Consider the following 24874-nt stretch of genomic DNA (forward strand, 5'->3'; position numbering starts at 1 on the left):
AGCCGCCTTGCCCCCCCCGCCCCTCCGGAGCGCGGGCGGTGGGCGCTCCTCCCCCGGCCCCTCTCGCCGCCCGGGGCCGGTGCCGGGGCCGGTGCTGGCGCGGGCGGCGGCGCGGGCGGGGCGAGGCGCAGGCGCGGCGCACGGCGGGGCTGCAGCCGGGCCCCCGCGCCGCTCCGGGAGCCCATGGCAGCAGCTGCACAGCGCGGCCGCCCGGCGGAGCGCGGCGCGGCGCGGCGCCCCCGGCGCGGGATGCGCGGGCGGGCAGGCGGCGGCGGCGGCAGTGGCTGCGGCAGCTCCGGGAGCCGGAGGGACGGGGCCGGGCGGCCGGCGACCGCCGCGCTCCCCTGACCTGCGTGCCCCGCTGGCCGCGCCGGGCTGCCCCGAAGGATGTCCGCCCAGTCCAAGGGGACCGCATCCTCCTCCTCTTCGCCGTCCGAGGGGCCGCCGGCAGCCTCCAAAGCCAAGGTGAAGGAGCAGATCAAGATCATCGTGGAGGATTTGGAATTAGTCCTGGGGGACCTGAAGGATGTCGCCAAGGAACTTAAGGAGGTGAGAAACGAAGAGCTGCGCGGGCTGACCTCCGGTCTGCCCCGTATGGGGCGAGAGCCCCATCGCCCGCAGGCCGGGGTCCGGCTACCCGCGCAGCTCCGCTGTCGCCCCCAGGCTCCTTTTGCCGCTTCTTCACCGCGGGTCAAGCAACTAGTGTCCAGGCTGGGCAGCTCCCAGTCGTATCCCGGGGCGGGCGGCGGAGCCTCGGTGCGGCGCCCGTCGGTCTGGGATGAGACGAGGAGCGCGGTTGGAGCCCCGTGTCCCGAATGCCAGGCGCCCCGTCGCCGGGCGTGCTCCCCTCGGCTGCGAGGCGGCTCTGCCTGGGAACTTCCCACCTCGGCGCATCCCTCGGAGTTTTATTTTTCCCGGGAGGCCGGGGGTGCCTCTCCTGCGAGGTTCCTGCTGGGCAAGGAGGGTGTTCGGGGGAGCTGCGGGACTCGCAGCCCTGCCCTATTCCGGGCTGCGCCGGGCCGGCATCCCGACGGTGGGAGAGGAGTGAAGAACGACCGCACTCCCGCTGCAGCGGGTTTAACTTTCGGGTTGCACCGTGCAGCCTCACGCTCACCCCCAGGGAGCAGCCCGGCTCTCATTTCCCCCCCCGGGCCGGGCTGAGTGGCTCCGGACCCGCGCACCCGCCGCCCTTGGTGAAGGGTCCGTGCCCGGCGCCGGCAGCACTGGCTTGGGGAAGTCTGCTTCCGCCTCTGCAGCCTGCTTCACCGGGAGCTGAGCGCCCTGTTTATCTTCTTTATCTGGCAAGATTGCCTTTGCAATCTCTCTTTTGCCGGTGGCGAGTGTCATCTTTCTCAGGTTAATCTGCAGGCAGAGTGCGATTACCGCGGGCATGTTCATAAGCAGGGAAATGCAGTAGCCGAAGGATGAGAATTTGGCTGTCCTTTTGGAGATTTCTACATTCTCTTGATTTTGCTACACAACTGGTCGACAGATGGTTGGATTATGCACCGAAATTCAAGTCTAGAATCTCTGTGCATTGCTTTATAATCCTGTATTTGACATTTATAAGAGGCTGTGATTTTTTGCTATCAAATATTAGTTTTCTATTTTAACAACATTGTCAACAAGTTTCATTCAACAGTCTTTTGCCATCTGAGGCAGTCTGAAATTCACCCAGTGCTTTGTATAATGTTGAAAGATGTATAAACACATGGCTCACTAATCACAGCTGTTAGGCTCCTTTCTCACTCACGATTCCAGATTTCTCCTTTTTTTTTTTTTTAATATATCTATAATTTCTATTTTCTTTAATGTACTGCTGCCTATGCTTTGTAATTTTTGAGGTATTTTGAAGTGGGAGTAAACACTGTAGAGCAGCTCTTACAACAGTTTTTAAGACTGATGGTGCAAACTGGCTTCTGTTGCTGCAGAAGAACATTTTCAGGACCTGGAGAGGATGTAATGTGCTTTGTCCCATGAATGTAAATCGTTCACCGCACTTAATCAGTCCTAGCTTTCTTCTACTGAGCAAACAGGATTGCTGTAAGTGGAGATCATATATCATCATTTACTGTGGCATGTTTTATCTAAGCAAACTTGTCTGTTCTGGTTGACTGCATCTGTGATAGAGAAATGGATTTACCTCTGCTTGATGGAGAAATTTGTAGAGAAGTGGAGCCGTAACTCTCTTAAGTAGTGTGTACCTGTTGAAGGGTGGAAGGATTGCCAAAAGCATCTATTTTGAGAAAATAAAAGTGTTTTTATAAAAAGAATAGATAAATCTTGATTGTAGCTACACATGAGGTTTTGAGTAATGCTTTTCACCAAATAAGTCTTACAAAGATGATAGCTGTGATAGTTCAATAAGCAAGAATTGAATACACATACATGTCCTTGCTTACAATGTTATCATTATCTGTTAAATACACTGTGTATGACATTTATTTTGAAAAGTCTGCAAAAGTTTGACATCTGAGTATCTTCAGTTGGCTGCCTTTGTAGTATGGACTCAATCTGTTCAAAACCGCTTAGACATAACTGCAGTGTATACTTTTTAGGTGAAAGTAAGTTAATTGATGATATTATAAGCTAATCATCAGTCTCTTTCATCGATTGTTTGTAGATGTTAGAAAGCACTGACAGGTCATCCATTAAAGCTTATGCAAAGTTAGCCTGTAGTCAGTTTTGGTGTATTACATACAGAAATATACCTGTCCTTTATTTAGGTTCCCTACTGTAGGATCAGTCAAAGGGATAAACGAGTGGATGTAAGTTTATACTTTCCATTTTCACTACAAATTGTGTTTTTCTGTTTTTCTGGAAATGTTATTGCTACCTTTCCCCCTGCCCTCCACATTGGGGGTCTGCTGCAGTCTAGCTGTTGTGCTACGATGTTTTCTGTTGGGTGTTTTTTATTTTATTTTATTTTTCTATTAGGAATATGGTATTCTGAAAAGAGCATTTCATTCTTTTTATTACTATTTCAGAAGTCTTCAATTCTGGTATAGTGGTAGGACATGAAGGTTTTTTTGGTGCAGTTCCAGTAATAGTTCTGAGTAGAAAATTTGGTGTAATATTTATTGGTGATATACATAATTTGTAAAACAGTTTTTTTTCTATTTATGCCTACATATTTGTTAACCTTAAATATAAATTATGATTATACTTAAAATAGCATTTTAGGTATTGTAATAAACTGGATGTCTTTCAGCATCCTTCAGTCTTCTTTTGTAAGATTTTATGGTCAAAACGTTGTCAAATTGAAATACGGTTTCATTGCTTCAAAGTGAACTGTTCTATAACAGTAAAGAGCATGGCTGTACAGGACTTGTATGCCTTGTTACATTTAGCTTATGATGGTTTACTTACATTTGCATCTGCCCTTTGTTCTGAAGCTTTTTCTAATTGGTTCTTTAGATTTTTTTTGTCTTGTTTTTAAAAAGGGGAAAAGGAGGAGTGGGTAGAAGATGGGATGTTAAATCCAGATGCACAAACCATGAAGTTTATAAATATACTCTAGAAGCATGTGACTAAATCATGTGGATTAAAACTAGTACATTTTAAGAGTTACTGTGTCTCAGAAGGGCAACATCTGTCTCTTCCTTCCCACCTCCTCCACTCCCCTCCCCCCTTATTTATTGGTCTTGTCTGCTTAGGCTGAGGTAACCACAGAAGATTAAGGATGCAGAAAGGGGGTGACGGGGAGACATGATAGGATCGAGTGATGTTGAGTCCAGAGTCTCAGGTGGTGTATGGCAGTCTTCTCTAGAGTGCAGTGAATTTATGGGAGGCTTGGCCCTTTTTGTCTCCTTGCTAAAGAGAAACATCTTGAGGATGTGTAGCAACAACAGGATGTGTTTTTGTGTCGAAAGAAAATAATGGAGTTGAAATGGATTAAGTGGCTCTTATTTGATGAATATTCCAAAGAAAAATCAAAGGGGTGCCAGAGGATTGAGTAACACTTTCTATTCCTTTAGTCCAGATTATTTCAAAATCAAGTTGGCAGAGGCTTAAACTTTGGTTCTCCTTCAGAGGGTTGAATAAAAGACTTTTTCACTGGAGTCTATCTAGAGAGATGGTTATTATTATATAGTCTTGTTTTGGAGTTGATACTTATCTGTCTGGTACCTAAATAATGTCCAGCTGGAAACCAGAAGATATGTGCTAAATTATATTGATTGTAAAATGCATGATGTAGCCCTAATTCTCTGATGACTTCAGAAGGGATTGTAGGAGATGTGCATTTGCAGCTGCAGACAACAGGACACAGAGATTTATGTTATCCTAATACTGATATTGTAATTTTTAAGACTTCCCTGCTTTCACATTTTATGATAATGTTGCACATTTCTGCAGCCTTGCACTTGTTTTCATTAAGGAAATACTTAACTAAATAATTTGATAAATACTTTTTGTAGCAATAAAAATTCATCGTGCAGAACAAATTCCTGGAAGTTATGTGTGAAACATTTGCATAGCTTTTAATTGACTAAGTACTCTTCAACCTTTTTATCAAAAGGAAGCAGCTGTGTAGCTATTGCCAATGTTTAGAATAATCCAAAATGGAGGTTCAGGAGAAACAGAAGCCCTCATAGGCGTCGCACATGCATCAGTAAATTTCCAGTCCTTTGAATCTACCTCCTCTGTTTTAAATCCTGTGAAAATGTCTTGCTGTTGGAATGAAGGCATAATTCTCTGTCATCTAACTGATGTGTTTATTATCCATAAAGATGTGATCTGTAAAATTTAAGCATGACTTAACAAATAATATTTTCTAAGTGATGAAATTAGCAGATACCCAATCCCCCTCCCCCAAAACACCATAACAAAGTTTGTTAGGGGATAGACAACCTGATTTCATAACCAGACCAGTCATCATTCTCTTAAGTGGTCATGTATTTTGTGGTCTAAATTTCTGAATCAGGCCTACAGAAGTGTTTTACAATTTCAACACCAGTGTTTTCCATTCCATTTTTGGTTTTGTGTTCTGATAACAATGAAGATGGTAGGAAGGTTCTTGCCTGTTAATCCAGAAAATAGGAGGCTCCAGTTTGTATCTACCAAGAGGATTGGAGCAGCAACAATCAGTCATGTATCAGTATCTCTTATATGCAGGCAGCAATACAAGCAACAATATAAAAATCTTTTGGGTTCATACTGCTGCATGGAGCTGAGCCAAGGAGTTATTACAGCATAGTTATAGGATATACTATATAGAAATCTAAGGGTAGGTAGAACAATACCAAAGCATTTTAATCTATTCCTTCTTCTGATTCTTGCCTCTTCTCCTCTTTGTATTCTCTCCAGGTGTCAAGGACCTGCCACTCTTTTTACTATGCAGTGGCAGTTGAAGGGAGAGGTTTTTGAGCATATTTGTTCCTACCATTAAAAATCCAATAAATGCAGATGCCCTACTTATATCTGGATCCTGGATGCAGGCCTGCTTAACAGTGTTCTTCCTGGAGTCTTGCTTCAGTGGATACACTGTCTGTATATGCAGATCCTGGTCAGAAATGAGAAGGACAGAAGCTTCTTCGTAATTTTTCTTGCTGTGGCTGGGATTGTGATCTGGTTCAGGCACCAGGACCAAGGTGTATGAATGAAGGAATATGCCATTCCAAAACTTACAAGACTTTTTTTTTTTTGATTTCTTATTACGTTCCTTAATGCCAAATGCAATCATGAACCGTACCTGGATGTTTGAGTGCAGAGTATGATTCATTATGTAAGAGAAGCACTGCACAGCAACTTTATTGTGATCTGCCCAGGGATCCAAAGAAGGCCATAAATAGTCATTGCAGATAACTGAATTGTAATTTTTCTTTCCATTTATTTCTTGTGGCCTATGAAGCATTTATACAGTTATAGACAATAAAATGTGCAATATAATAAGATAAAACTCTTACACTAGTAGTGTCAATAAAGCCAATGGAGCTAAAAGGTAATCGTGAACCTTAAAAAAACCCCATGTGTTAAGGTTGTGAGGAACGTTTATATGCCAATACATGACAAGGTGAAGTTGCTCCACATATCATTTGTAACCAAAGCTCCAAGAGTTAGTAATTGCATTGTGTAACCCAAAGAAAATAATAAGTAGTGTACATAGAGAGAATTGCTTGTCAGTATCAAGAGGCTTGACAGAGGGAAGCATACTGTCAATTTGTGCTAGCTGTTTTATGAACACCCATGTCAACTACTTCATTCCTTGTATGTACTACTAGGCTCCTGAGAGCAATGTATAGTGCAACGGGGAGCTAACTAGAACATATATAAATTCAATTTTCAAATAAAAACAGTGCCACAGTGAAAATATGTATTTTTTTTTTTTAACTTTGAATTTCACACAGTCTGTCCAGTACTGACCATGATAAAGAAAACAAAAATAGTAAGGTACAAACTTCTGTCTGTTGCAGTCAGATTTGTTCCATTGACTTTGGAAGGAACAAAACTTAAGTTTGAGTGATGTAAGTTAGTCTTGGGTTGCATAATTTTTATTAAAACTTCAGAATTTAGAGAAATCGGTTGCTGCCACATGTATATATGAATGCATTATGCAATACCAGTGACTTGGTTGAACACCATCATTGATGTTTTGAATATCTTTGACAGTTTCCTCTGGAAATTATGCAAAACTTCTGTTCCCATTATTCACACTGGACAAAGTTCTGTAATACCCTTCCCACTTCCAGCCAAAAATTCCAGCCAAATTTCTTCTCACATGTTGAACACATGTGTTGTACACAAATAGTTAGTACTCCTTGTGGTAGCTGTGGGAGAGGTGCTAATGTTGTCCCTGAGTTTAAAGAGTACTTTCCCACAATACCTCTTTTGCAATACCTTTCTGAATGAGCATCACTATTTTCTTCCAGTTTTCATTTCTTTTAGAGCTGCAAAACATTGGCGGCTTGTAGTCTTCTCTGTGTATTATACTCGTTCTTTGAAAGGCTGGTGTACTAAATGTTCAGTAACCTCACAGGGTAATTCAAGTATTTGCTGTACAGGGGTCCCCATTTTTTTTTTTTTTATTCTTCAGTGAGGCAGAGGGAGACTAAAGAGGTCTCTTTTGCATATGGACTGCTCTCTTTCCCACATAACCTGTGGCTGACAGCCATGCAAATTAACACTAGCTTAGTTACCTATATGTAGGCAGGGCTTTGTTTTCCTTTGCTAGTAGTTGGCATTTTTGTTTGTTTGTTTTTTAATAGAAGCAGTAAGTAGCAGTTGATGTACATTGTGTTCTTAATGAGTAAAATGTTACCTCTTCTTGAGGTATGAATGTATGATAAGGGCTGCAGCTGATAACATGCCTCCTCCTTAGAGTTCCTGTCCAGCTCTATGCAATATTGACTGGTCATTCTTGCTGTAGCTACCTTCAAAATGCCATTTATTATTGTACCCAGCGGAAGAATCAAAGCAGACCCTGCTTTCATTGTGGAAGGGCTGAGAAAATCCTCTCTCTCTCTCAAACCTCCCTCTGTCAGGTCGTGTGTGTGTTGAATGACGCATGAGAGGTCTTAGTGGCTTAGCTGCTGGCATTCTGGTTTAGTTTAGAATTGTTGCACTACAGCTGATGGGAGGTAGTGAGGAATAATTGCCTCCAAACAGTAGTAATACCATCAGTTGTTGCTTTTGTAAAAACTGTAGTATGTTCATATGTTTTTAAAGGTTAACAGACTTATCTGTTGTTTCATGCAGCATGTGCCACATTGCGTTATGAAGACTGAGAACACTGATGTTGAATCATTTCCAGATTTCATTGTAGATTATTTCTCAGCAATGTGAAAAATCCTGTAATTTAAAAACTTTTCAGTTTTTTCTCCTTGATTTTTTTTTTTTTAATAATCCAAATCCTTATTTCAGTCCTTCACCCCCGATGGTATTATGTTTTTCTCTTTTTTGTTGTCTGTTTACAGTTCTTTGAGTGAAGAGCTTCAAGGTAGAAGTAGAGTATGACATCCTAACTTGCACTATAATCATTTGCCTTGTAAGTAGAAGAAGATTAGGAAAAATCTTAGGAAAATAGTGTGAGAAGTTTACTATGTATTTAAAGTGAGACCAGCTGCAGGGTGCTCCAGGACTACCAAAAACTAGATTTGAGCTTTTCACCCAACTGCAGAAAATTAGATAAGTGTTTAAAATATGCAAAATTTTGGTGTCTAATAACGATTCATACTTTACTGGAAATGTCACTGTGTTAAAGCAGGCAGTTTATGTGGCCTGAAGGATGCAGATTCTAAAAACTAACAAACTGAAAACAAGAAAGAAGAAGAAATTAATTCTCTATTGTAGTTTATTGGTTTATACCCATGTATCTGTCCTTTCTGTATAAAATTATATGTGAAGATGCGAAAAATCAAGGTCAGTATGTTTTTTCTTTACTGCGGTGTAATAAAACAAAGTGTAATTCTTTCTTTGTATGCTTTGTCACTGAGATTTTCAGCTAAATTAACTACTGAAAGTTCAGCAGTTATTGGGCAAATAATTGGAGCAGATATATTTATTTTTTAATATAGAATCACAGACTGGTTGAAGTTCAAATGGACCCCTGGAAATTGTCCAACCCATTCAAGAGTCAACTAGAAGAGGGTTTCTTAGGATCACCATCTTGAATATCTTCAAGGGTGGTGACTCCACAACCTTTTTGGATTACCTATTTCAGTGTTGAATCACCCTTATGGTAAAAATGTTTTGTCTTGTGTTTAAGTAGAATTTCATGTATTTCTAATTGTGCCCACTGTTGTCTCATTTATTACTTCTAATCAAGTCTATAACAGATGCTCCAACCCCTTAGTTATCTTCCAACCCCTTTCCTGAACTAGGTCCTGTTGTTCATATCTGTCTTGTACTGGGGAACCCGGACCTGCACACCATATTTCAGACTCAAACTCAAAAAATCGGGTATATATTCATTAAAAATGCTATGTCACAAACATTAATTTCCCTCAATAGATATTTCTTTATCTGAAATTTTTAAATTAGCTGAAAAACCTATTCTCTACGTTTTTGTTTGGATTCTAGTTATCTGGTTGTTATTACAAGCAAAAGCCATCCATGATAGATAAAGTTCACATTGTTTTCTAAAATTTGCTTCATCTTTTCTCAAAATACCACAGAACTGTTCTCTTAAATAAATGATTTTCAGTTACCACCTGGAGTGCACTTTATTCTGTATGTGTTTTTACTGATGGTTGCAGTCACCCTTTGAATGGGGTAAGTTCATGAAGCAGGTGGTTTCTGCTACTGCTTGGAGTTTTATTTGTGATATCTAGAATGGTACAGTCTAGACTTATTTCACTTTCATTGCTTATGGATAATGCTATAGCATGTTTTAAGGTTCAGTGAAGCTGTGGCATTTGGATAAAGAAATATGCTGTGTATGGACACAGTGTTTGGTAGTTTGCATAATTTATTAAGACTAGGAAACTATAAAAGTATATGTAGATCTGCTCAAAGTGCAGATGGTAAGACTTACAGGAAACTGATGTTCCATCAGGGTGGGATGTTTATGTTCAAGCAAAAGAATGAAGAGGTTATGATTATTATTTTTTGTTGTTTCCTGTTGACAGTTGGTTTGCATGTGCTTGTTTTCCTGTTGGTGGTTATTTGATTCTGTGTATTAAATAAAATTCATAGAAAGTGAGTGGCTGAATTGTAAGCACTTTAAATGGTATGCAAACACCTTAATTAATTATTTTGATTAGATGTTCTTAAATCTTAGCAGGCTGATGTGATACAGCTTTGACTTTGCTAGAGCTGTGCCATCTTGTATTGACTGCACTGTTGTCTGTAAGCAATGCCAGTTATTCTGGAGATTTGGTGTGTGCGAAACCGGTGTCTTGGATTCACATGTCTAACTTCAGGAGAAATTAGAAACCCAGTACTTCTATAGACAGTAATATGTATAAACTGCAATGATGAGGTTCCAATTCTTTTATCTAAGCCTCAAGTTCATTGCATACCAAGGAATTGTAGACTAAGATTGAATAAAGCTAGACATAGATAGAAATTTTACATTTGGTATTATGTAACTGATGAAAATGTCCTTTAAAAATGTCTAAAAATATCTTCTAAATTTTAAAAGTCCTTAAAGGTAGTTTAAAACCTTCTATTCAATAATTAATCTTTTCTATTTAGTGCAAGATTGTAAGTATGCCAGGTAGCATCCTAATAGAAAAAATTGACTGTATTTTAATGAATGACTGCTGTATACTATTTCTAGGAGATGAGCACTTGACCGGCATCATGAATATCTAATTGAAGTTTCTTATGAATTAAAAAAAAAAAAAATTAGTTCTATCAAAGTCAAAGTTTACTTAGTGGATGTCATCTTAAAAACAAGAGCTACTTTTATGATGCCTTCAACAGAATATTCAATATACCTAGTCAGTTATTGTTTCAATAATTTGGTAGTCTGCTATAAACTTATATCTGTCTTAGAATATAAATTATTTTTGAGTTTGTATGTTTAACAAGTATTAGTCAATCCAGGGCATAAAATAAAATACTAAAAGTAAAAGTTAATAAATAACCCTTTGGACTCATACTTTCTTTGAGAAAATGTAAGTGACCTTGACTTGATGCCTTGTATTATGCCATCAGCTGTAGTTAATAACAATCTATTATGAAAAGAAGGAAGATCTTGTGGATCATGTGCTAAATGTGAAGTGTGCTTTTGTTTAGTTTTCACCACTTCTTAGAGTGACATCTCATAACATCCTGGTATAATGTGACAGCATTTCAAATTACTTTTGGTTTTTTATCACTATCTTTTGAAAGAGTGGCAAGGCCCAGAGGGAATTTGAAACATTATTGAGGCTTAATTTTCTAAAAATCAAGGCAGAGTACTTGTGCCGTGTTCATCTGTTATTTCTCAGTTTAATTTACTAATCAAGAATGAGGCATCAGTTTTGTCACTGTGAATTACAGATATGATATATCTTCCCTGTTTGCATGGTTTCTTGTACATAATGAAACATAGTTATCTGCTACATAAATGTTAATACACTGCAATTAAATCTTGAACAAGTAGTTTTTTTGATAATTAAATGTCTATTTTGAACAGATTAAATTGTTTCCTTGCTTTCTGTATGGTAACTATAGACTTGTAGAATGCTGTGGAATTTTTCCTTGAAGAACTTAGTGTTAGACTTTGGTTGCCTGTATGGCTAGAGGACAAGATGTCAGCATCTTACTTTCTTCTGATGTAGCACCCTAGCAGATGGATATGTCTTTAAGATTTTCTTCTGGTGAAGGAGATATTCTTGGAGTCTTCACATGCTTTCTGTTGCAGACTGCCAGTTGATACAGACAGGGGGCATAGTACAATGCTTTTGTGGCTGGAAACTCTTTAATCTAGGCCAAAAAACTTCAGTGGGCAAACAAATAATGACAAATTAATAAAAACACCTAGGTTGTTGTGGTTTCTTTGTGCTAGTGTTGACACTCAGCTCTGGTAGCTCTTTAATATTTCTTCATCTTGCTGTACATCTACGTTGGTACATTAGTAAAGAATATATTCTTTTATTTATTTTGGTAGACTCTCCGTTTGGTGGAACAGATCTTTTCTATCTCTATTTTGGTTGACTTGGTCTTCATAGAAATGCGTTCGATCCTGTAGGTGAGGTCTAGTCAGAGCTTTGCACAGTGTTGCTTATCTTTGCTGGAACTATCTGTTTTCCTACATCCTGAGGTTGCATTGAAGTTGCCTGGTGGTAGCCATTCTGTGATGACTCTCTGTGTAGAGAGAGTCATTCTGTGTAGAGAGAGTCACTCTGCCATTCTGTGCAGAGCTCTGTGAACTAGTGGGTTTCCAGTCTGTAGAACAAAGGAATAGGTCCCCTCTGAGCCTCCTTTTCTCCAGGTGATACACAATCTCAATTCTTCAGCATCTTCTTCTGTGACCAAGTGACTGGTTTAGTGGATGAGGGAGAGGCCGTATATATGTTGTTTACCCAGACTTTAGTAAAGCCTTTGACACTGTCACCCACAGTGTCCTCCTGGAGAAACTGGCTTCTTCAGGAACGTAGCAGGTGTACTCTTTTCTGAGTGAAAAACTGGCCAGGCCTAGAGGGTGATGGTGAATGGAGTCACTGTTGGCTAGTCATGTCATGTTCCCCAGGGCTCAGTGTTGGGGCCAGTGCTGTTTAATATCTTCACTGATGTCCTGCATGGGGGGATCAAGGACTCACTCAGTCAATTTGCAGACAACATCAAGTTGTTGATCTTTTGGAGGATAGGAAGACTCTGCAGAAGGATCTGGACAGGCTGGGTAGATGGGCCAAGACCAATGGTATGAGGCTCAACAAGGTGAAATGCTGAGTTCTGCCCTTGGGTGATAACAGCCGCATGCAGCGCTACAGGCTGGGGGAAGTTTGGCTGGAAAGCTGCCAAGCCAAAAAGGAGCTGGAGGTGCTGGCTAACAGTGGCGTAACATAAACAAATATTGTGCCCAGGTGGCCAAGAAGATAAATGGCATCCTGGCCTTTATCAGAAATAGTATGGCCAGCAGGACCAGGGAAAATATTGTCTCCCTGTACGCGGCACTGGTGAGACCACACCTTCAGTCCTGTGTCCAGTTTTGGTCCCCACACTTAAAAAAAGACCTTATGATGGTGGTGTGAGTCCAGAGAAGGGGAACAAAGCTAGGGAAGGGTCTGGAGCACAAGTCTTGTAAGGAGCAGCTGAGAGAGCTAGGGTTATTTAACGTGAAGAAAAGGATGTTCAAGAGACCTTATCACTCTGTACAACTGCCTGAAAGGAGATTGTAGCCAGGTGGGTGTCAGTTTCTTCTCCCAGGTAACAAGTGACAAGACAAGAGTTGCACCAGGGAAGGTTCAGATTAGATATTAGGAAAATTTTTTCATTACATAGTTGTAAAGCTTTGGAACAAACAACCCAGGGAGGGAGTGAAGTCACCATCCCTGGAAGTGCTCAGAAACCATGTGGATATGGTACTTGAGGACATAGCTTGCCAGTAGAAATTGATCTTAAAAGTATTTTCCAGCCTTAGTGATTCTATGATTCTATGGAGCCTTTCACTACTTAATATCAGTTGCAAAATCTAATTCAAGTTGTTAATTATCTCTTTAACAGCATATTCTTCTTTATTGTACAGTCTTCATTTTCATGAAGTCACAGTAGACTTTTTAGTTCTGTGTGCTCTCTGAGGTAGTTTCAAACCAAGTTAGTTCTGGAAGTGAATGGCTGTGATATTTCTGATTGGTGTTGTACTTTTACTTCAACAATTCTTCTCTGTTTTTAGATTCATGAGCATCTCAGTTAACCTTGTTAGTCCCTTATAGCCTGTCAACATCTAAGTTTTTTAAATACAAAACCTCTTTATGTTTGGGTTTTTAAAATTATTTATTAAAGTCTAATTATGTTGATCTACTGTCATTATGTGCCAGATTAATTTCTATTATTGCCCTTTTTGCAGGGTCTGAAATGGTCTGCAAGTATAAGTTTTACTGAAGCAGTGGCTGGTTGACAAGGATATGTCTGCTTTCACCCTCAGGAGTACTTGTGTATTACCATCAGCAATAACAATGTTGCAGGTGTTAATGGACATATTTGGAGTTGGGAAGTGCCAATGCCAGCAAATGAGTACTGGACAACAAAGTAGATTCTGCAGGTTTAGTTGGTCTGATAAGTTCAAAGACTAATTGTTATTAAGCATTTTTAAGAAACATTGGTTACAACACTGGTGTTAAATTATTGCTACAGTAATTTATATTGCAGAAGTTGAACATGCAAAGAGATGAGCTGAGAAAGGCAAGACACAAAGTGAAGGAAACTGATATTGATCTTCAGAGTCTGAGTAATGTCTGTGTGATCTGGCAAGGAAATCTGAAATGTCAGGAATACAGCTTCAGAAAGATTTTCACTGAAATTTATCCTCGTTATTCTTTGTCCTTGCCATTCTTGGTTTTATTTTTTCCCCACCTCCTGAAAAAACTTCCTCTTAGTCACCTTAAATTGCCACTCTTATTTTCATGAGGGAATATGTCCACTTTGACTTTTCCACAGTAGTAGTCACTTATTGTTATTTGTAGACTTATGCATGTTTCTGTTTCTTTCAGGATTCTTTTGTTAATATTTTGTTGTTTGGATATTTGAACATCAGATTATTCTTGCATTGTGCATGATTAAGAAAGCATATATGGTAGTTCTGAATTTTTCTCTGACTGTTTTCTCAGACCATGATTATTCTTCAAAAGCATATTTCAAAATACCTTTTTCTTTTCTCCTCTCTTATTACATCTTAGAGTAAACAAAGGCTGTTTACATCACTTAAATTTCATGCTTGTTCTAAGACAAAGTAATGCTTCTAATTAACTACCATTAGGTGTCCTAGCCTGCTTTGTCTTGTGGCAATACCTTAATTCTCTCATCAGGGCAGTGAACTTCCTCAATGTTTCCTGTCTTCCTTGAGGGTTAGGTTTCATCTGTTGTGAAACAATGGCTAGAGAGTGAAACCATGACCATATTGGAACTGGAATCTCCTTTCTACCAATTTTTCCCCTCCCACCCCTCTCCCCAGTCCAGCAGACTTCTGGTAAGGTTTTTCAGGCTCTGGGAAACGTTATATCAGCATACCCGATTAGAAGAAAGAGTAATAGTAGCTGAAGACAGCAATTTAAGTGGTTTTCTTCTATGAGGGAGTGACATTAATCATTTGTCTTTGCATGTTGGTACAAACCTATTCTATCAGTGGAGTAAAATAATGTATGAAGGACCAATTTGCTGTGGGTTGCTGTATGTTCATGTCAAAGGATCACTGTCCAAAATGGCTGGGTATATTTACAAATGCATAAAATGCCATTCTGAAGAGTTAACTTGGTTTTGTTAATTTCATTTTGTTTTGTAGACAAACATAATCTTGCAGAAAGTGTAACACATCACTAGATTGCCAGGTGCTTCCCAGTATAAAATCTGGCCTTCAGTTATTTTGTAAAGGTCAGATAGTTCAGACAGAATTTTTTGATTCTGAATTCCATATCATGCTGGTATTATTTTTTAAAAAACCCTTTCTTTTAGACTAAGTAGCTACTCTACTTTAGAGCAATAAGCATGGGAAAATGTTATGGGTTTGATCATACTTGTCATCTTCATGCTTGAAAGCTTCCCTCCCCCCAGCCCTCCCCTTCACATCCTTTCTGTACTCTAGCAAAGAAGTCTAGCCTTTGCTAGAGTATAGTTTTTTGATCACGGAAGCCTGTCTGACAGGACCAGGGGATGTAAATGTTCCCTCTGAGCTGCTATAACAAGTTTGATTCTTTTTCTCCTCCTTCCCTCAGTAGGCCATGCCACTATCCTGAGCTAACTTGGTGGAGAGATGCGTCGCTCACATGAAAGGAGAAGGTTCAGGACAAACTGGGGTTAAGATGCTGTGATGTACCTAAATTGTATGTACAACTTACCTTTGCATAAAGGTTGTTAGAAGAGTGTGGAAAAATGACCGTAAGTGAAAAACTAATACAATGATAAAGCTGTGTCCTGAGATGTGCGTGTTAGAGGGCTCTGGAAAGAAGATGCCAAGTTTAAGAATTTTGAGCTGAATCTATGTATTAAAGATCTTTTCTTCAGAGGGCTGAATGAAAAGGCTCCCAGGATCCTGGACTCTCATCTCTAAGTGGGTGAAACCCTCTAGTGAAAGGTACATCAGTCTTTCATATCGTTCATATCATGAGTGTCAATTCTCTTGTTTCTTTGCGTGCCAGAGGCCCTAAAATGATCTACATATCTCAACTATCAGCATGGTGCCAAATGACGGAGTTGGTCTTTTCTCCTGTTTTTGTTCACTTTTAAACTAGGAGATGCAACATAAGCTTAGGGTTTGTATTAAAATGGTTTCTTAGTTGGTTTTGATGGAGTTTTCAGTTGCATTCCCATAGCTGTTTTATATAGGACTCCACCTTGGTGTATTTTGTGATGGTTCATACTTACTATGTAATTAGCTGTGTGGTACTATGTCGTTATAATTACTTGGTGTAATAGCCCATGCCTTATACATAGCATGATGTTTAGAGCTTTTCTGAATGAAGAATTAATTTTCTGTTGACCTTTTCTGTGATGTGCTATTATGATGCTGGAAAGTCTTATAGATGTTTAATGAATTCATTTTCATAATACTGCTATGAGGTGAGTGGGTAGTGTCTCCAGTTCACAGACACAAGACTGGGGGGATGCCAAATATGAAACAGTAAACCCCTCATTTTCAGTGTATTAAGGGCTTTATGGATCTCCTTACTTCAACTGAAATAGGTTTATCTTTGACAAATCAGATATGACTATTTCAGGTCAGAAAATAAGAAGCACACATCTGCAACGTAGGTACAATTTTGGTGGCAATGACTTCCTGTGGTGCCACCAAGCTAGATAATAGAGGCAGGGGTAAGATTTGGGTACGTTTGAAATTAATTTTTTTAATTGGTTACTGGATCTTCCCCTTGCCACCCTTTAAGGCTTTTTAAAGTCTCTATTGCTATGGTATCTTCTAACACAGTGATCCAGGACTCTCATAAGAGAAGATATTGGTATAGTCTCGGGCCAGCTTGACCTTTTCTGTTCAGTCAGGTGGGTCTTATGTTGAAAGTGCTGTGCAGTCCTAGTCTGGACCACAAATATATGTGCCAGGGGCTCCAACTAAAATTCTAATTTTGGCCCATTTACCCTAACTTTTGCCCAAATTTTTAGGCTTTAGAATTCAGTAGAAAGGACACTAAAGGCATGTAAAGTTTGCATTAATTTAAGTGGATTAGGAAAACTGAAACATATATTGAAACCAACATCTAGAAACAAATCCCTAACTGAAATGAGGTACTGATACTCATAATTTCTGAGATGGATTACGCAAAATGAATCCACAGCTAGCTGAAATTAGTTAACTCAATTATGAAGAAGTGTAATAGTTTGTCTATTCGTTAATTGTTTTCAGTTGAAGTACTGTCAAAATCAGGAGAAAATACCACCAAAAAGCTGACTGTATTTTGGGGAAGAGATTTCAGCCTTCTGTTTGAACAATGTGGTATAGTGGAAGGTGCCCCAGTGTATGTCAGGGGGTTGGAACTAAATGACCTTTAAAGTCCCTTCCAAACCAAACCGTTCTATGATTCAGTGATTCTATTCTCATTATTTTGAGTTCTTGGAAACGCTTTTGCAGAAGGATCTTGTAGTGCTCATGTAATGCTCACTGGTCACAAAGGCATCAAGTATAAGCAACTAGCTATTTTAAAAGTGTATCAGGATCTGAGGAGTCTAGTCAGGCTATGGAAATATTTCTACTTATGACTGAATAAAGTAACTGTAAACAATAATTTTAAATGATCTGAATTGCATAGTGTTATTAAATCAACATTTTGTACTACCATTATATTATTTTTTCTCCTACAGTCTAAACTATATAAATCTCCTTGTTTAAATTTCAGTCCTGTTCTATCTTATTTCTCGAAGATGATCTAAATTATTTTCATTAAAAATTCATCATGCCTTGAGAAAATATTTTACTATGTTAACTTGATCAATAATCACCTTTAATCATACTATGACACTCAAAGAGAATCTTTTATTCTATAATTATGAATGATCTTTCAGAAGAGAGTTAAAAAAAAAAATAAGGAAGTGCAATTTGCTTGTTCTTCACATGTACTGTGAAAAGAGACTAATTACACTTTTTTATTGGAATTTTCATTAAGCAAAGGCATCAGGGAACTAAGGTAGATGCTTTTTAAAATTGTAAATGGAAATTTATAAAAAACATAAGCCTATTGCAAAAAAGGAAGTTCTTCCCATAGATGAACTGTGTAAGACACTCTACTTTGTTTCCACGATGGATCTAGCTTTCTTGTAGTGTACTTTTTATGCAGTAAAAGGACACTAAAAATAGAGATATGAATCTTTTCCTCTTTTTATCTTTTTATGGTAGTTCCTTATTTCTTTCACTGGATATTATCTATGTTTTTTTGTTTTTTTAAAGGCAACACAACTTGTGGTATAATACACCATTAGGGAAGACACTGCTTAGCTACTGCTCCAAAATGTTTTTCAGTCCTGAATTGTGTTGCAGCATAAACCAGAAGGCAATGATGTATTTTGTTTTGCATATGTTGCAAGGCTCTTCACAGCTTGGAAAGATGGGAAGGGGAGGGTTTAAGTTTTGTTAGATTTAGAAGTGACAAATTGCTAGGTTACATATAGCTAAAATTATGCCTAAGTCATCAGTTGAAACTGAAAAACAGATTAAATTGGTCTTTTGTTGATTTTTAGTTTCTGTGTTTTTAGGTTAGGGTTTTTAAGCAAAATAGAGTTTAGCACAGTTTTGATACGTGTGTACTGTTGGCTGTTCTTTATGTGCGCACATGCACAAATACACTCTCTGTCTTACCTGTTTGGTTTGTTTTAAATGTGGTTTCTTTTGGATCTTTTAGTCACCTCTCTAGATGATCACTGTGACGGTTTTGAAGGTCTGTCATGTTCACAGCACATTTTTCAACTGTCTTGCTCAACTGTTGATGTCCTTCCATGTGCATCTGTTCAGCTGCTAGGAAGACCATCTTTCCAGTTTCATTAGCTGAATAAGAATTAGTTTTAAATTCAGTTGGAAGTAGGGATTGTTGCTACAGCAAACTTCCAAAATTACTCCTGTCTATGGCTTTAAACTTTGGCTTCAGCAAATTTTTTTCTTGAAAACCATTTTAATATCTGAATTTGATTTTAAATTTGAAATTAAACTCTGAAGTTAATAATTTTTCCTTTGTTGACTTAGTTTTATGTTTCATGACAAGTATAGTGCACGTGGAAATATCTCCTGACAAAGGATTTTGTAAATGAAATTCTGTGTAACTTTATAGCCTAAACTCAGGTCCACATCTGTGCACTTGGTTTGACTGTATTTCGTGACCTCAATGGGGTGTTGTAAAAATAACTGCACTAAAGATTGTTAAATGCCTGTATATTATAGTAATAGGAGCCATCTAAATACCTAAGATAGATAGATAGACAGATAGCATTAGTGCATTAGAGAGTTCCTTGAGAACACTAACCAGATTAAGTGCGAGTGTTCTCCTATGTAGTAATGTTAATTGCTAATTTTTGACAGTTGCACAGGCACTAATTACTTTTTAATAGAACCAATGGAAGAAAATTTTCCACTAAGCTTTTATGGATAATTATTGCAATTTTTTTCCTTCCAGGAGCTTGAAAGTTTGCTCTTGTAGCATCCATCAGATCTGTCTTCCAATAAATGGAAGCATTACAGTACATGCAAGATCTGTAGTTTATACCAGCCCTATCTGCTTTTTAAATTATACCATTTAGAACCTACTCCTTCACTGAACAGAGAGCTTGTACAAATAACACATCAACACATTGCTTAGTCTTGTTCAAATGCATCATGTTTCTTCACCGTGCGTTACCCAACAGCCACATCTGCAGGGACTGTCCACTGTACTCAAGCTTTTGAAGCGAAGCCTTACAACTATGAGCATTCCTCTCTATAAATAGAGAGGAGTGCTAGGATTTAATGCACTAAATTTGCCAGGGTCTGTTTCCTCTCTATGGCTCACTCTCTCATTATGTATTCATGCGTGCTCAAAATAAAAAGAAGAAATATCTGCATGAATTGTCTCAGAAATACAAGTCCCACCGAAGATGATAAGCATTAAACTGTATCAAAAGGTCAGTGCAGTTGGACTGAAACAGTATTGTCATTATCTTATGTCACCCTTCTGTCAAGGGTTTCTTAGAGTTAATTGGGATTTTGATGTAGCGCTGATCTTTCCTAATTCTTCATAAACCAATGTCATGCCTTTTCTGTCTTAATGAGTTAGGCTAAACATTTGCGGGTTTGTCTTCAAACCCCACTGTGGTATTCCACATGGGTAAAGCATCAGATCTTCGACTCTAGAAGACTTCTTGAAGGACAAGACCTACAATTTTAAAAGAAAATTAGGGTCTGTGTTGGTCAAAATCTGATAGTTTATAAGAAGGTCAATAAGATAATAGATACATGTGAAAATGAGATTGTTGTGGGCAGGTAGGGACAGTGCCAAAACCGTGCCCTCAGTGGTGATTGATGCAGGGTTCACTCAGGTGTGTGTGTGTCCTACATTCACTCTTGTCCTGCATTGGGCTCTACAATACCTCTCTGACAAGTCTGGCCCTCTTTGAAGGATTACCAGAATTTGGAGAAAAATTTTTGTAGCTTTTTTTTTCTTTTTATTCTGACCAGAATAATTGTCTAACCGGAAAGATTAGAGGGGAGCCAATGTTTATATTTCAAGTATTATTCATAAAGATTTTGTTCTTAATGTTGTTATATGCAGAAATTCCAACCTATACACCTTAAATTATAAATTACATCATGAGACGAAATCCTGATCACAAAGTAAGAAACCTAAGTTTTAATTTAAAAAATAATTTAGATGTTAGCAATTGCTAAACCTCGTTGAAGCAATGTTTGCTGAGAAACTCATTAAAAAGATCTCTTAGTGTTTGTGTGTATATAAGGATGATGTGTTTATAATGTAGCGTATACTCATTCTCTTTTCTAGAGCCAGTTGATTTTCCTTAATTGTTCCTCACTGTTTCTTTCTCCCTTTCTTTATGCTTATAATTACAAAAAAACCCAAACCAACCAAACAAAAAGAAAATCATTTCTCCTTCTATTAAAATCATCTTTCCTTTCCAGGCAATCTCTTTTCACTGTCCTTGCAACTCAGTGATTGAATAGTCAGTATCACAAACTTGCTTACAATACTTCACAGGGTATTCATTTGCACATTTCAGGGGTTCTCCAACTGCAGTTCCTTTTGGTTTTGATCAAGATGAAAGTTATTTTTGTTCTCTTGAAACTTAAAATAAACTGCAATTTATGAAGTTTGTTGCACTTGCTGAACTCTTCCATAGAATGACAATATTTTAATCAGTTTGTATTGAAGTATTTTTTAGTTTTTGTTAGTTAGTAATTTATACAGGCAGAGTCAAATCAATAGGTGAGAGGGAACAGGAGCAGAAAAGGGAAAAAAGGCTTCCAGGGAAAGGAGAGCACTCTTAACAGTTGGAATAGATGGAAGATGGCTGAAATATCTGTGTGAAGTTACTGTCAGCATTGGGTGGAACTAAGTTGTCTGGTTCTCTCACCTCCTAGTGGTAAAAGCAATTACGTGATGCGAATAACCTGTGCAGGACTATTGGGAAGGTGATTAAATCTAAGAAGTTCTATTTTCTAAGATCATCCAGACATGGAACATGGAGCAGGAAAGCATCAACACCTATTAAAACAAAGAGAAATCAAGAAATCTCTGTAATACTGAGGATAAGGAATAACACTCCGTATAAGTCACTAGATCTTATAGCAGCTTAATCCAGAATTCTCATTAACATCTGAATGGCTAAATGGCTAGCACAGGGACCAAGAATGGTATTGTCCTCAGCAGCTGTCTTCTCATAACTGGTAATTGCTTAATAGAGTATTGCAGAATGCTGATACATGTAGAAGTTTATTAATCAGAACAAAATTCTGACTGTGTGATCATTGTCCACAGTTGTATGTAGTCCAAGGAAATCCTTTTAGTCCCAAGCACTCAATTCATGGACCTCATTAATTGTTAGAGCTGTCCTCCTATACATTATCAGAACTGCTGATGCCACTGTTCTGCCGCTTCTCCTGCAGTGTGTGTAGGGAACAGAAGTACACCAGGAAATTGGCTATAATTCCTATTTAAAACTTCAGATGTTAATTTGTCATTAGTATACAAAGGATTTTGTGATGGGTAGTTGGAACTAGGATTCCCTTCTACTGTAAGAAACTCTGGACATTCAGAAGGCTCTTAATTTTCTACCATAGATGTTACTGTTTCAGACATGAATTTGTCATTAATTTGAAACTGAATTAAAAGGTAATTCATTCTTAATTTCAATAAAAATATGAAAAAGCTTATGGTTCTTAGCAGGAATTATTTCTTACAGTAGCAAAATGCTGCAGTTTGTCACACATGGAATTTTGAAGCCTATAGGTAAAATCAAGGTAAGGACATGTTTCAATAATTGATACAGTTTCCTAATTCTATATCTAGTTTATTAGAACCTACCATCGAAGGAAAGTCTAAACAGTTGGTGCTAAGTCTAAGGAAATTCTAACGGCAGTGCTAGAATTGAAAGGTTTTCTTCTAATAGAGACTACATTCTCCTTTTCTTTATCAGTGTAAATTTATTAGGTATAAATCTGCTATTTTTTTAAATTATAATTTTGGGAGAAAGGAATTAAAAATGTAATTTTTTTTTGTGGTCCGAAGTCATCTTTGATGGTTCAAAGTCTGTGCTTCTCTGATTTTGATGATAACCAGAAATTTTGTGAAAAAGTAGTTACTTGTGGACTGTTCTTTAAAAGACACTTAGATTGATTTACTCTTCCTAATTTTACCTCATTAGGTGCTGAATAAGTTTGTCTCCAGTGACCACTTAGCTGCCTGGATGATTTAGGTTGTATTCTTACTCTTTTTTTGGCCCTTGATTGAGATAAGAGAATTGCAATGACTTTAGAGGTTTCTGGATTTTTTAATGACAGTTCAGTTTTAAAAATACTAAAATTACTTTAGTCCATGCTTTATAAAATATTTTCCCTTTGAAAACTCAACAACTTATTCTATAAAAGTTAAAATGCTAAGATTTCTATTAAAGTGATTCTGTTATTTTATTCTTCTGTTGTTCTGATGATGGCAAATCTACTTGGCTGAGATAGAAAACAAGCTTTGGTGGGTTGACCTAGGGTGGCTGCCAGCTGCTCTATCACTCTCCCTCCTCGCCAGGACAGGGGAGACAATAGGATGAAGAAGCTCAAGATGAGGACAGGGAGATCACCCAGCAATTACCATCACAGGCAAAACAGTCTTGGGGAAATTAATTTAATTTATTTCCAATTAAAAATAGAGTAGGATAATGAGAAACAAAGGCAAAACCTAAAGCACCTTTCCCTTAACTCTCTCCTCTTCCCAAACTCAACTTTATTCCCTACTGTTCTCATCTTTCTCCCAAGGGGTGCAGAGGAATGGGTAATGGGATTTGCAGGCAATTCCTAATACATGATCTCTTGTCCTGTCTCCCCACAGTCTTTCCCTGATCCAGCTTGGGTACTCACCATGGGATCTGTATTTCCTTCAGAAACAGACTGCTTCGGCATGGGTCCCGTATGGGTCACAAGTCCTGCCAGAAAACCTGCTGCTGTGTGGCATCCAGGCTGCAGCTCCTGCCGGGAGCCAGCTCTGGCGTGGGCTTGCTAGGGGCTGCAGCTTCCTTCAGGACTCATCCACCTGCTGTGGCATGGGGTCCTCCACATGCTGCATGTGGACCTCTGCTCCACCCTGGACTTCCAGGGTGACAGGCTGTCTCACCATGGTCTGCACCACAGGCTTCAGGGGAATATCTGCTGCAGTAACTGGAACATCTCTTAGCAGGACCTGTAGCAGTAGATTGACCCTGAGATAAGCTCAGTTGGTTAGAGCACAGTGCTAATAATGCCAAGGTTGTGCATTTGATCCCCTGTAGGGGCCATTCACTTATGAGTTGGACTTCATGATCCTTGTAGGACCCTTCCAACTCAGAATACACTGTGATTCTGTGATAGATCAAGGGGTAATGGTTTTAAACTAAAAGAAGGTCAATTTAGATTAGCTATAAGGAAGAAGTTTTTTGCAATGAGGATAGGTAAACACTGGAACAGGTTTTTCAGAAAGGTGGTAGATGCTCTATCACTAGAAACATTCAAGGTCAGGTTGATAAGGCTCTGAACAACTTGATCTAATTGAAGATGTGTCTGATCGTTGCAGGGAAGTTGGACTAGCTGACCTTTAAAGGTCTCTTTCAACCCAAACAATTGATGAGTCTATGATCTTAGCTACTGGGCTCAGCTGTGTTCTGTGGTGGAGCCATTGGAGCTGGCTGGAACAACTGTGCTAGCACAGAGTAGCCCTGGTCTCTCCTCACAGAGGCCACCCTACAGCTGACCTGACAGTGCTTAGGCATCTGTTCCCACCACAGAGCGTAAATGGAGTGTACAACAGATTGGGGTGTTCGATTAATAGGTGACTTTTTTTTCTAGGAAACCCAGATACTGAAAGCAAGGTGTGGTACAACTTCTTTTCATAATTCAGAAAACATGAAACTGTTCTAAAATAGAAGTTCCACTGATGACTGGAATAAGTAAAACTGCTTTTTTCCTGTGTGTGTGTGTTTGTTTGTTTGTTTTGGTTTTTAATGTAAGAATTCCCTGTTTATTAGCAAAAAAAAAGAAATTGGAATCATGTCTTATCAATGAGGTGCTGGTTTAGAACATTATAGTATATTTTTTACCTAATTCAAAGCAGTATGGAGGCACTAGGATCTTTCCTTTGTTTTTGCTGTCTGATACAAACCCTGCTGGGTGAGTAGCTGAATAGCACAAATTTGATTGGACTGATACATGGCTGCTTTCTTTTTTGATGTGATTCAAGTTTTTTCCCTCTCTCCCCTTCAATGGTATTAGTGTCATAGAAAACTTTGTAATTAATCCATAAATATTTTCTTTCTTGCAATTTGATAAATGATTTGTTGGTTTAAATGTTAACGATGCTTTAACTTTTTAATTTGCAGTGAGACATCTTAAGTGTTTGAATGTCCAGGGGGGCATTTAGTTTTAGGTTGTCATACATAAGGAGCAGGTTTTGGGAGAATGCTTTGTTGCAGCTTCAGAGGGACATTTCAAATTTCCTTGCAGAAGCAATTTGGACTCTAACACTCAGTAAGAGCACTGAACAGTCAGTGCATTATGATGGTATTTATGCTGAGAGCTAAGAGACTTTCTTAGGGCATGAAGCTTACTCTGACTTGCCTAAAATATAAT

At 38.8% G+C, this 24874-nt stretch overlaps 1 protein-coding gene across 3 annotated transcripts in view; it reads left to right on the forward strand.

Moving 5' to 3' along the window:
* Nucleotides 1-319: 319 nt before the first annotated feature.
* PRR16 (proline rich 16) overlaps nt 320-24874 on the forward strand; it is a 144117-nt gene continuing 119562 nt past the window's right edge. For all 3 annotated transcript variants that reach the window (XM_032676283.1, XM_032676282.1, XM_032676285.1), the window contains exon 1: nt 320-549. In XM_032676283.1, the coding sequence (XP_032532174.1) occupies nt 388-549 (162 nt within the window). In that variant the 5' untranslated portion in view covers nt 320-387. The remainder of the gene's footprint in view (nt 550-24874) is intronic.

Source organism: Chiroxiphia lanceolata, chromosome Z (assembly GCF_009829145.1).
Source record: "Chiroxiphia lanceolata isolate bChiLan1 chromosome Z, bChiLan1.pri, whole genome shotgun sequence".
In the NCBI taxonomy this organism is placed as follows: Eukaryota; Metazoa; Chordata; class Aves; order Passeriformes; family Pipridae; genus Chiroxiphia; species Chiroxiphia lanceolata.